Source organism: Galeopterus variegatus, unplaced genomic scaffold (assembly GCF_000696425.1).
Source record: "Galeopterus variegatus unplaced genomic scaffold, G_variegatus-3.0.2 Scaffold1538, whole genome shotgun sequence".
In the NCBI taxonomy this organism is placed as follows: domain Eukaryota; kingdom Metazoa; phylum Chordata; class Mammalia; order Dermoptera; family Cynocephalidae; genus Galeopterus; species Galeopterus variegatus.
The window spans coordinates 202,594-216,318 of NW_007727649.1; the positions used below are offsets into that span (position 1 = coordinate 202,594).

General features: G+C 47.9%; 1 protein-coding gene across 1 annotated transcript in view; it reads right to left on the reverse strand.

Moving 5' to 3' along the window:
* Positions 1-3,831: 3,831 nt before the first annotated feature.
* Positions 3,832-13,725, reverse strand: part of PRDM11 (PR domain containing 11) — a 47,352-nt gene continuing 37,458 nt past the window's right edge. Inside the window, exons 5-7 of the mRNA XM_008577557.1 lie at positions 11,881-12,068; positions 7,237-7,863; positions 3,832-6,105 (exon numbers count right to left, since the gene is read on the reverse strand). Coding sequence (XP_008575779.1) covers positions 3,941-6,105; positions 7,237-7,863; positions 11,881-12,068 — 2,980 coding nt within the window. The 3' untranslated portion in view covers positions 3,832-3,940. The remainder of the gene's footprint in view (positions 6,106-7,236; positions 7,864-11,880; positions 12,069-13,725) is intronic.

The window sequence follows — 13,725 nt, forward strand, 5'->3', positions numbered from 1 at the left end:
CAAAAGGGTTGACATAAGCATGACATAGGAAGTGGCTCAGCCAAACAGCTTAACTTGGGAACACATAGCGGGGGCTGGGGTCAGAGGCGCCCATGTGCCATAGGTTCAGGGGCTCAGAACTGACCCCGCCATCCAGGGATCCTGGTGAATGAACCTGCTCTCATTCCCATGTGAGGACACACCTGGTGTCATGAGATGCCACAGGCTGCTTCTGATGCCTGGACTCTCATGTCAACCAGGCAGGCAAAACTTGGGGATTTGACATGGCAAGAGATGCAGACAGGGCTGGGCTGTCCTCAGGGCTTACAGACACAGGATGGCAATGGGTCTTTTCCCCCCTCTTTATTTTAATCATAAGAGCGTCTGGCTCCCAGGCTCTGCAATGTGTCTGCTTGGCACAAATGGCCACGAACCTGGGCATCAACATTGATCTCACCTCTCTGTGAGCCAAAGAAAGTCACTAATCAGCCAGCCCAATTAGGGCAAGTCTCAGCCCCAGAGAAACACTTCATTCTAAGCCTATGGTTGTCACTCCTAAGCCAGGAGCTGAGTTAAAGGAGCCTGTCTTATCTGAAGTGACAACATTTGGGATGCAAGGACCACCTGTCCACAGTTTTTTTTTAATATCCATCAAAGGGAGATTAGGCTAGCCAAACATATGGTTCCCTGGGTGTCACATCAACCCAAGTCCTTCTCGAGGAGGCAGAAGAGTGGGAAATACCTACGACAGAAATCACAGGTAATCACATGCAGAATTCACAGGATAAAAGTACTGAGCCTCCCAGGGAGCATCCAAGCTGCGAAAAAACCATATGTGAATTGCAGTGGTGTGTCACTTAAATTGTTCCCTGGTTACTCCCTGTCCAGGGCAAAGTGGCCTACAGAGTATTGTCACAGCCGAGGCCTGGCTGAACTCAGCAGAAGCCACAAGCACCCAGAGTTTGAAAGGCACCCTGCCGAACTTCAAGACTGCCTGAGAGCTCGGCTTCTCCGAGGTCTGAAGGCCAGCTTGGAAGGTGACCATCCTCAGCCACACGCTGCCAACAGCAGCTCCTTCTAGGTCCAGAGGCAGGTCACCTGCTCCCAGCTTTCTCAGGAGTTACAGGGTAGGCACCGGCAATGGCCCAAAGGATTTTTTTTTCCCTGTAGCTAAAGATGTGAGCTAATTTTGGCCATAGTCTCTGGAGAAGAAACAGTTGCAGCCCTGACTAGGTGCTCAGGCAGACACTGATTCTCTCTTCCTGGTTTTCAAATGAGTGGTCTAGGGGGTGCCCCTTTTGTAGAGGATCCCAATGTAGTGGGTGGGGAGGAGCAGAGGGAGGAAAGAGAAGGTGTAAGGCAACTGTTGGCTAGAAGAAGGGATCCCAACCTACCATTTCTGCCCTGCACCGAGGCCCACCTCACTGGCCATCTCTGTCCTCAACCCATCTTAGTCCCTGCGATGTTCAACGAAACTCCCCAGACACTGGGAAAGGCGGGGCCTTGTGCTTTGCAACGCCACCCCACTTGACCACAGTTAGGCTTTGACCCACATGGGAGGAGCAGGTGGAGGGAGACATCAGCTCAGAATGGAAAAGTGAACAAGGCTGGGATTTCAAAGCATCAGAAAAGGGCTTGTTTGGGCCTTTCCTTGCTAGTTTCTGCTTTCTCCTTGCTCAGAAGAGGGTGGGGAAGTATGTGTGCAACCGGGGTGGGGGGTGAATGTCACCAGGCAGGGGTGCATTGATTTGTTGAAGAAGGCAGCATATGAGGCCTGGCAGTGGGACAGTTGGAGGAACCCAGTTTTTTTTTGTTTTTTGTCCTTTTTTTTTTTTAACATGCTACATCACTGTTGAAAACAAACAAAAACATTTCAAAAATAATATATAATATATAATATATTTATATAATGAAAAGCTATTGACTAGCAGCAATGATTCTAAAGTTATCTTAGCACCAAGACCGTGGGGGTGAGGGGGTAGGGATTTTGGGGGGATGAAGGTACTGGCAGGACCAGGAGGGGCAATAACATGTTCAGTGTTGATGACATTTCCACTATGGTTCTCAACGGTGGCATGAGGCCTCAGAGACAAGATAAACCAAGAAGGAAGGAAGCCACCACAGTTTTATAATGTCTGAGCCAAGCAGATTGAGGACACTGGGGCCTTGCCTGTGGCTAGATCACCCACCTTCTGCCAATTGAGAGGGGTGGCTCTCAGCAGAGCCGATCACGTATAGATAATTCAGATCTTCCTCCCTCCTCTGAATATGACCTGCATCCACGTTATAGGATCTCTGCATATAAAATATGCATAAATCAGATGTAGAAACATGAACAGAAGTTTTTAACAGCTCACGCACATTTTTTAAAACTCCCTTGCGAGGTATACTGGTAGTTAAATGAATGAAAGAGCATTGATCAGACTCCTCTAGCTTAAACCACTACTTGCCCCAGGGAGTAGGCAAGTGGCTATTTCTAAAGCTTATATTGTGGTTGTGTGTTGTGTGTGTGTGTGTTTGTGTGTGTGTAGGCTGATGCCTCGAGAGTCCTGTCTTCTTGTATTTTCCTTTTCTTTAGGACATCTCTACCCTGTTCAAAAAAGGAAGAGTTCACAGGCATAGATACACCACCCAGTTTCCCACTACCTTCCTGCCAGGCTGCGAAGCATGTTATCAGCCTTGTTGCGAATGCAGGACTACATCTCTAGAGACTCTCGTTTGACTTATGCACAACCCAGGGCACAACTTGCATTGACATCTCCTGCCACTGAACTAGAGCAGGTATTTCTTGATTATTAATGGAAAAAAAAATCCCCAACACATTATATGATTATAAAGACAGAGTATAAATAATTCATGTAAATCGAATACATACTTTTCATTTTACTTGTTTTTAGCCAGAAATCACTGCCCTATTAGGGTTTAGACTTCTCGGCTTTTCATCTTCCCAACAGCCCTGGATCTGAATGGAATTATATTGTTTTATGTAAATCGAATACATACTTTTCATTTTACTTGTTTTTAGCCAGAAATCACTGCCCTATTAGAGTTTAGACTTCTCGGCTTTTCATCTTCCCAACAGCCCTGGATCTGAATGGAATTATATTGTTTTGTCATCTACCATATAAAAACAGGAATGCCAAAAGCTCACCCCTTCTCCCTTCCCCAGGGTTTCAAGCTCGGTTGCAAGGCGATTTTCACCTTCAGTGTAACAGGTAATATCCTTAGTACTCAGGGGGCTGGAAGGAGAGGATGAAAACACAGGGACGGGAGAGGTGACGGGGTGGGGGAAATGGTGGTGTCACAGTTTGACTATCATTTTTGTTTCTAGGACAGTGAAGGATGAACCCTCAACATGAATGAATAAAAAACTCTCAAGTTGAAGTCAGGTGGGGAGGGTTGAAAGATCAAACACACCAGTCCAGATCAACATCCTGCCTTGTCTTAAGTCAGAGATCTCATTTAGCTGGACCAGAAAGTCAGTGAGAAGGCCACGAAGCCCCCCATCATACAACCAAACAAAAAAAGAAAAAGCAAGAACACAGACCCGAACCCAAACCCAAAGCCCCTCAACCCCCAAACAAAAACATGAACAAAATGAGCTACCTAAACGTGGCGACAGAGACCCGTCGTTTTAGCTTATGCTGTTGGTTGACTGTTAGGTGGAAACACGTGTGGCCCCGGCACATGCTTCTGCGAGTGGAAATGAATTACCACATATGTTGCAGCTGCCAAATTTTGTAGACAAGAGTCAGTTTCTGACATTATTCCTTTCTGAAAGCTCCCAGTAGCTTCTGGTGGACGTGTCACCTTGGTTTTTAAAAATTTTCAGTGTGGGTTTGTATATATATATATATATATAATATAATATAATATATATTTATATAATATATCAAAGCTTATGAGTATAGATTAAAAAAATATTCGACAGCTTAATGAACTCTGCAGCGGCACCGGCTCCCTAAATGTCGGGGTAATACTCTGACCCGTGGTCTATGGTCTGTAGCCCCGGCTTCTGCTCCAGTGCAGACATCCTGCTGAGGACCTCGGCGGACAGTGCGTAACTGTTGCCCGACTTCTCCTCAAACCAGCTGTCCAGGGCTCGCTTGGCATCGAAGTTGGCGATAGGTGGTCCGTTTACAGCGATCGTCAACAGGTCGCTGAGCTGCTCCAAGGTTAGGCGGGAGCGGTGGTTTTTGCGAACTCGCTGGAGGGCATTGCGGCCTTTTTCGCAGCAAGCGGTGGAAGTGGGGAGGACTTTAAGGACCTGGATGATCTTGTTCAAGAGCGGAAACCTCTGTTTGTACTTGCAAATGTGGCTGATGAGGTCTTTGAAGCCATTTTTGGTATAGTAATCAGCCTTAAGTTCTCGCCACTCCATCAACAGACTCCCTCGGGGGTCCAGCCCTTCCCTACAGACATCCCTGGAAAAGGTCGGAATGGCCTCCAGGTGATCAAATATCTGCACCATGTCCTCCTTGCCATAGCTCATGAGCTCTTCGCTGCTCCTGGGCCAGGCGGTCAGGTCAAACACCTGGCAGGCCTTCACGAAGATCCGGCTGCGGGAATCGAACCTCTGAGCCAGGATGACTTGGGTCTTCTGGCAGATCTTCTCCCTGATGGACTGGAACTTGGCTTCGGCCACCCTGAGGTTCTTCATCGCAATCCCATTGAAGCTCTCGCGAAAGTTCTCCTCGAACTCCTGCAGGTATTCTCCTGGGGAATCAGCCAGCCGGCTGATCTCCTGGATGGCTTCCTCGATCTTGTCATCTACCTGGGACACCAGGAGGTACTCGCCCTGGAAGACGTAGGCCAGGCGCGAGAGCACGGCGATCACGTCCAGCAGGAAGTAGATGAGCTTGATCGACTGGTAGTCCATGAGGAACTGCAGCAGGGCCAGGGCGATGGCCGAAGCGTCTGCCCGCTGGGTCTGGCTGCTGATGTCCTTGAGGTGGGCCACCACCTCTAGGTAGTCCTTGATGAGGGCATTGAGGACATTCTGCTCACCGATGATCCACCTCACGGCCCGGATGTCCCCCAGGAACTCTGTCTCCTCACAGAGGGTCGAGGCTGTGGACCGCAGCTCACACATGAGGCGCGGCGAATAGCGGTAGAAGCTCAGCAGCTGCTTCAGGTTGTTCTCCAGCTCCTCCAGGCAGGGGAGCTCCTTCCCACTGATGGCGTCCAGGATTTCCAGGTGGGGCCGGTGCACCATGAAGGGCAGGCACAGCAGCCAGGGCAGCGTCTTGCGGATTGTCATGAACATGCTGGCACGCAGGCTGGCTGTGATGTTGGCCCCGTCTATGCCCAAGCCAACAGTTGGCTTCTCATCCTGCAACCGGATGCCCAAGGCAGAAAAGGCCCGGTCAAGCGCCTGGAGATAGCTTTCTGTGCTGGAGAAGCCCAGCTCCTGCAGGGACAGGAACTCTGTGGCTGGGGGCCCGTCGCTGCTGGTGTACTGGACGTAGACAGCCACTGTGTCGGCCAGCAGGTCGTCACTCTGCCCATCCAGGATGATGCTGAGGCAAGGCGACTGGCGGATGCGTTCCAACAGGTCTTCCCGCAGCGCCCGGGCGATGTGATGAATGAGGATCTGGCAGTCTCCCTCATTCATGTACTGGTCCACCACCTTGAGCTCGCACTTCCTCAGCAGCTCGGCCAGGGGCCGGAAGTCCAGGTAGGGCCTGCCCTCCAGCGCCAGGTGGTAGGCGGTGTTGAAGAGCAGGGTCATGTTGCGACACATCTCCTCCGTCTTCTCCGGGTGCATGCGGAGCTTGTACAGCTGCAGGCACTTCTTGTGAAGGTTGCTCTGGCTGTGCAGTTTGATGGTGTGGATCTTAAACTGCTTGGAGCCAATGATGAAGGCCGAGGTGCGTGAGGACTGCACCGTGTACTGGCGGCAGACATGGCACCACATCTCATTGAGGGTTGGGGAGTACCGCAGGAACCAGAACTTCTTCAGCCACTCCTGCTTAAAGCGCCGGATTCGGCGCCCAGTGGCAGATGACATCTTGGAGGGCTCATCGGTTGCAGTCATCATATCATTGGAGACGGATTCATCTGCTGAATCAACCTCCTGGTCATCATCCTCCATGATGGCAGGGCCAGAGACCATGCTCTCTGAGGCTAGAAAATAAATGGGAAAAAAACATTTACACCTGGTGGAAAAAAACATAGGCTTTTTCAAAATGAAAAAGAAACACTGTCCAAAAGGTAGATGCCACACCGTATGAAACAGAAGTCCATTGAACCCTATGACGGACTGAATCCCAGCCCAGAATTTACTTATAAGGACTCGTGATCTCCACTTACGGCTTTTCTTCTTTCACCGCCCACCATGCCCCAGGCTGCCTGCCCTCATCTGCCACTCTTGGGTGCTCAAGGGATTGAAATGTTCCACATCAACTAGAAAGCACAAACTAGGAAAGTAGATGTGACAGAGGGATCAACAGCACATCAAACATTCCAGAGTTATCCACTGAGGACTTGGGACTTGTTTGCCCACCACTAATGTGAAGGGAGGCAGCTTGTATATTTCCCCAAGTGATTTCAGGATCAAAATGCAGTCTAGTTCAGATGTATGCTTTGGATATCTGAAACACCTCATTCTGAGCTCAGGGATATGGTTAAAAGAGGAAGTGCTGTGTAAACAGTCTAACTGTTGCAGATATGTACCGAATCCTCCCTGTTTGTCAACCAACTCCTAAAAAGTCCAGGCAGCTAAAAGAAAAGGGCAAAGACTTGCAGTGAAATGCCCTGGATCTCCATCCTTCTAAAAGTCCAGTCAGGAGAACTAGATGCACGTGTGGCAGAACAGAAATTTGGGAACAGAAGAAAGAGACTGTGCTCCTGGACTGAGTTTGGGAAGCAGTAAGACATCCCCAGCAGGACAGGCTGCTTGAGGGTGGGGAGACAGAAAGACTGGGTATAGAAGTTTGGCTTTGGGGTAAGACACCATAAGACCACCAGAGAAAGGCAACGGGTCAAGAACACAGCACACACCCCTCCTGCAGCGGAACTTCCTTTATTGACAAAGGGGATACAAGGGCAACGCAAGAAGCATCCCACCAGGGCTGCAGACGGGCCCGTCAGAGGCACCTGAGGATGTGGGCTCCCACCCACGGAGGTAGCCACCTCCATGTTATACTCCTCAGGTCTCCCCGAAGGTGGCTCCAACAGAGAGCTTGAGGCCACCCTGCACACAGCCCACTGTGTGTGCTCTTCCCTCTGACAGTAATCTCATCCACACCAACTTACCTGCAGGGTCTGAGAAATCTGGGAGCTCCAGTACCTGTGGTGGCAATACGGGGGGCTCAGGAAGCTTCCCAGACTTAAGCATGTCTAGCTCTGCCTGGAGTTCCCGGACCTTCTTCTTTAGGCGAATACAGTTAGGGCAAAAGGAGGTGGTGGGAAGCTCATGAGGGTCAGATGCAAGGGAAGCTTCGGCAGGACTGTCAGCCTTGAACGACGAAGGCTCCTCTTCCTCATCCTCCAATGGGCGGGGCTCCTTGGAAACCCCTTGGGGGATCTTCCAGTCCCCTTCCCCCTGAGTCCGACTGACATTCTGTGCACCATGAGTCATGGTCGTTGCACACCGACTGTAGGCATCGTCCTGGTACTTGGGGACTTTCCTGATGACCAGTGAGGTGCTCAGTGCCAGCTGGTGTGCTTCCACCTTTGCAGATTCCAACGAGGCCTCCAGCACATCCTTAAAAATGAGGTCAATTTTCTTCTTCTTGGCTTGGGGGTGCATGTCCCCCTCGTCAAAACCACGCTTGAAGGGACTTTTGCCCTGTCTCAACACGGGGAGGTGAATGGGGCCCCTCAGGTCTTCTGGGTTATCCAGAGCCTGCTCAGACTTCTCCCTCTGCAACCTCTTCTCTCCTAGGAAGGAAAACCAGGGTGTAAGGAAGGGGGGAAACCCCCAAAGTGGAGAAACCAACAGAAAACAAAGCAGGCCTCCTGTTAGGAAGGTACCTGATACACATCCCTCTGGGTCTGGGCTTCTGGGTCAGGTGTTACAAAAAGGGAGAGGTGGATCACAGGAGATAGAGTCATAGAACTCGGAAGTGGAAAGACCTTTTTTAAAGAGATGGTTTCAATGAAGCCTCATGTATATAGGCTCCACACTTATAAGTTAAGAGAAATCTATATGGGAGGGTATTAAAGTTCTTTCAAAGGGACTTGCCATTCTATCCCCCTAGAAGATGGCATCCCACCCGATCAAATGGGGCAGGTGGTAACATACCTCAGAACCAAGTGAGTGTTGCTTCCCCTAACTTTGGAGGCTTCCCCTTTAGCCCTAGCAATTAGAAGATGGCTGCTTCGACTTGGTAAAAGGTACACATAAAATACCATGAGCCCCACTCCCTCCTCCTCCCTGGCTGCTCTGGTGACAGCCCACTTGGGCAAAGTCCATCCTATACCAACTGTCTTTTCTAATTCTTCCAGCAATCAGAAGACTAGGAATATATCAGAAAGCATAATCTGAACTTTTGTGGCTCTCACTGATGACTGAGGCAGGAATAAGAGGGAAGATGGGGGTACTACAGTTGCTGAGGGCTCCAAGATGGCAGCCTTTGACAAGATAAAGGACAAGGTAGCCACAATGACTCAAAACAGTCCCAAAATATACCTGTTTCCTTACCTGACAATCCAAAAGATGTTTCCTTTTCTATTTCTTTCTATTATGTGAATTACTTCAATTCACTTTAAATTACTTTGAATTACTTCAGACTTCAGTGAGCTCCCCAACAATACATATTTAGCCTGATCTTTAAAATGACTGGCATAATTTCATAAACTGCTATAGAAATGCTGATGCTCCCTTGGGGAGTGATGATAAGAAGGCAGTGGAATCCCTTTATCTCTCAGAAGGTACTGGCACAGCCTGAAGGGCTCATAAGTCTCAAAGGCTTCCTAGATCAGGGGCAGGGGCCCTGGGTGATGTGACTCTGAACAATGACTTGACCTGAATATGTGTGGTTATTAGGATTCTGAGAGCTGCATTTGCTGAAGGCCTCTGAATGCAGGCCAAGGGACCTCTGTGAGCAATCCAGATGTTCTACTCTGTGAGTGAGCCTTGGCTTCCCACAGCTGGCATGAGGTGCTGTGCCTTGCACCCTGTATGACTTCAGGTTTCCTACAGGTAACAGCACAAAAGGGAGTGACCTATTCAGGATGCCCCTTTGCTGTCCTCACATGAATGCTTATGGAACAACCTTATCTCCAAGGCTTCTGGAACTCAGGCAGCTCCCCACAGCCTGCATTTCTGTAACAGCTGAGCTGTAGAAAGGGGAGAGATAAAGAGAACTTTAAAAAAATGCAACATGTTTGTCTTATATATCAGATATGGCACTTGCCCATTCAGAATCTCTGAAAATCAAAGACCACCCTTGCACTTTCTTGTGGACCAATCAGGCAGCAAACAGCTGAAGACATCGGAAGGTCAAGGCTACAAATCACTAGGAATTCCTCATGCCTCTCTGTTCGAAGAAAAGAACATGCAAACTTCCTAGGATGAGTGGGAAACCTTTTTGGACTTAAAGCTTCCAGAAAAATCTATGAGCCAAAATAGACCTTAAGCATTTTGAAATTGATTCCAAAGCCTCCATGAAATATGGAAAACAACAAAAAACAAACAAAAAACCTCAAAGTAAATCAATGACTCAACATAGATCAAATAAATTTTTTGAATATAAGCATTAGATACATTCTGTTCTTCCAAGATAACCACAAAGGAATAATTTACACTCTCTTCAAGAAGCATTTCTGGATTCAACCAATGTCTCTCCTTAATAAACACTCTGGCCTTAATAAATGCTCTGGCCTTTATCAGGGCACCAGCCACCAATTTTGAAGAAACTTCCTTCTCTGTAAGACCTTAAGTGATTGAGCATAGGGGCTTTCCCTTCCAGAGCAGGACTGGCACACCAATCTAAGACACCACTAAAAGTATCCAGTCTGCTAAAGCTACAGCCTACAGAGACGTACATCTAAAAGCCACTGAGCTCCATGACTGCTCCCAAGGGCTTCAGGGTCAAGACCACCCACAGCTCTGGCACTACCCTGCTATGGCTTTCAGTTTCCTACTTCTCAGCCTGGCCAGGAATAGACACTCTTTCCTCCTGTATCTTCACAAGTCTCGGTGCACATCCTTTCAAATCTGTCTGCCATGCCTCCTTTGAACCACTCCTGAAAGCTCACTCCCTTCTCTGAGCAGTCCCTTGGATTCAGGGCTCTCTGAGGATGATGCAGCTTGAGGTGCTCTGGAGAAGATACTGGGAAAAAAAGGACATTACAAATCCAGAAGAATTCAAGAAGATTATGGCCAAGGGATGAAATCTGTGTCCTCAGATATGACTTCTCTTGGTTTCCTTTTCTTCTGGTGGTATGATTCTTTTGGAAACTTCTTGGCTGTCTTCATTCATCTCTTCTTTTATGTATTCAATAAATATTTATTGAGCACCTACTATGTATCAGACACTTTTACATGAAGCATCTCCAGAGGTCAAATGGAAACCACTGTAATATCATCATGGAAGCGTGCCTTCCCAAATGAAATCAACATGTGCCCAACACCCAGATATGAAGAAGACAAGAGATGAATATGTCTATTGGGTCTCTTCTCACTGGATACCTTTTACCAAGTCAGGCAGCAACTGTGCCCTCAATGTCCACAACTTACTTCGTTCTGTTTTTTTCTAAAGGTAGCTTAATTTCGATGGGTCCCTCCTACCCCCTTTTCATCTTCTTCACTCATATTCCAAATGAAGATTTATTTCCAATAAGAAGGTTGGTCAGGAACATGATATGGTGGGGCTTGGGCATAGCCTTGGTTCCTGGGGCCAGATGGACTCTGGGTATTTGCATGTGTGGCTTTAGTGCAAAGAAAGTCACCTTGAAAGAAGGACCTGGACTCACCAGTTTACCCTGGCCAGGCTGAGAGTGGGGTAAAGAGGTAAAGGGCTAGGGGCTGGGGAGTATTTTAAACCACTTTCAAATGACTCACTTAAATTGCACCTGGATCTACACCTAACCCACTAGGCTCCCCACCTAAGGTCACCTTCCTACCTCCTTCCAACCTTCTTCTTCTGAAAGAGGTTGTTCTTTCACATCATATCAGTAAGACTGCCAGTAATGAGACCAGAAGCAAGCCGGGGAGAGACTAATTTTATCTGGGAGACCATATAACATTGTAGGTTAGAACTCAGACCCTGAAGTCAGATGCATATGGGTTAGAAACCTAGCTCTGCCCTCCCTGGCCATGACCCTGAATGAATCACTATATCTATTTGATGCTCAGTTTGTACATTTGTGGGATGGGAAAATAACCCACGTGGGATCATTCATATTAGAAGTTTACAATGGAGGGCTTACAATGATCAAGGTAGGCATTGTTCTAAATATGGTATGTACATTACGTCATCTAATTCTCATGGCACACTTACAGGGTAGGTGCTACTGTTGTGATTACACGGGCACATGTGGAAAACATACTTAGCACATATTAAGTGTTTAGTAAATGTTACCTATGATTATTGTGGCAGTTTGTAAAATTTTTCCATCAATTTGAGTTGGGGAAACAGGATCAATTTTGATTAAACTTACTTGCTTGGCTTTGGGGACTTGTCTCTCTCATTGATACTCTGACATCTGTGTGGTGAGAATTTCTGAGACTGTTTTCTGAGGGAGAAGAACACACTGGGATGGCCACTGCCTGGCCCTCAGCTACTGCTCAGACCTTGACCATCTGTTCCCCTTGATGGCTCTGGGTCTTCCCACTGCTTGGGAACTGTATTTCCCACTGTTTTTTTAGCAAGCTCCTAGAGAAGCCTTCCTGGCCTCCCCTGGGGCTCACCTGAGGCGGGTGTGGCCCTCACCTTGAGCACGGGCACTCACCTCTGACCAGATTGCGATGGATGGTTTCCTGGGACATGCTGTGCAGGCGCTTCATGTAGTCCTCACTATACCAGACCCGCAGCCACTCCCCAGGCCGGATGTCCCTGCATGCCCGGAAGTAGATGTGCTCACTGTGCTGGAACGCCAGCAGGTTCTGCTCCCTCTCCTCCCGGGAGATGACCACGTACCTGGGGGCGAGGGGGACAGGTGAGAATGCATGGGTCACCCTTTGCTAAGTGCCTGCTGGTGCCGGCACAGTACTGAGCAGGTGGGCATAGTGAGAAGTCCACAAGCACGTGGACAAGTGTGAAAGCTGACAGACCAGCTGCCCTATCCAGAGAAGGAGCACCAGTTAGAGCCAGTCCCTGTCCTGACGTCACTGTTTTGTGTGCCCTTGAGCAAGTCTCTGAACCTCTAAGAATCTCTGTTTTCTGAGAATGGAAATGACACCCACCTGCCTGCCTCATAGGTTATGGAAAATATCAGATTCAACACCAGATATAAAGGTGATTGGAAAACTAAAAGATTATCTTGTCTACTCTTCACCAACGTTTAACTGCAGGGGTTCCCAGACACTGGCAAGCCTCTGATGGTGGTAAGGGTGGGGTCCTTGAACTATTTTTAGTATTTCACAAAGCCTAGCAGAAATAACCCATGTGACAAGGGTGCCCGAGAGATTTAATAAACGTTAAAGATCAAAATCTTTAAAGTCAGGGAGTCCAAGGAGGAGAGGGAAGGAAGGTAAATAGGAGACAATGAAAGGTTGGTAACCACGGTTAATCTAACTAAATGATTTTGGGATAAGGAAACTGAGGCTCAGAGAGGCCAAGTGACTTGCCCAAGGTCACAAAGCTAATAAATGGGAGATGCAGCTTTGAGGCCTGTGCTTTTCCCACTATAACTCACGGCTCCTGTGTGGGCATGTAGAGCACCAGCTCAAAAATGCCCAGATAACCTCTACAGTTCTGTCAAACCCTGAGAATCTATGGCCCCCATCCATTCTCCCTGAGATGACATTTCCAGCATCCAACCTGCCACTTTACCCACCTCCAAAATGTGGGATGACACAACGTCTGCTGAGAAGTGGAGGTGTACAGATCGGAAGGCAAGAGGAAATTAGGGTTCTGTGCTACATGAGCATCTGGGAAATTTGTAATCAAAAATAAACCTCTTTTCCTTAGACTATGGTTTATCTCAAAAGCCAGGGACGAAATCAAAGTCTGACTGACTGGTGGAGCCCAAGAAATTGTATTTGGAATTGTCCAGGGGAAATGATAATTCACAGAAAGAATTCAAGTGGATGATGAACAAATGAGAAGTATTCAGCAACACTAACAAGGAAGGAAACGCAAAGTAGCACAGTGTCTCACTGGCACAGACGGTTTTTAAAAAGACTATATCCACATTGTTAAAGGTGGTGAGAAAGGCATCTCCCACACTGACGGTGCAGAATAAACTGGCACAGCCCTTTGCAAAACAAATTGGCAACATGGGTCAAGAAAAATAAGATGTACATTAACAATGCAAGCCCCACATACCACTATGCTGACTGTTTCATTGTTAATAATAGTGCAAAAGCCCAAATATCTCACTGTCATATACTAGAGAAACAATTTAATAAATGATGGTAACTGTACAATGAAATGCTACTCATTTACAGGGAAACGGCTTCAAATAATCTTTCGTGACACAGAAAAATGGTGCTGATACAATGCAGAATAAGAACAGTAGGACTGAAAGCTATTTATATTATGGTTCCAATAATGCTTTAAAAACTACTTGAAGGGGCCGGCCCGGTGGTGCACTCGGTAGAGTGCGGTGCTTGGGAGCGTGGTGGCGCTCCCA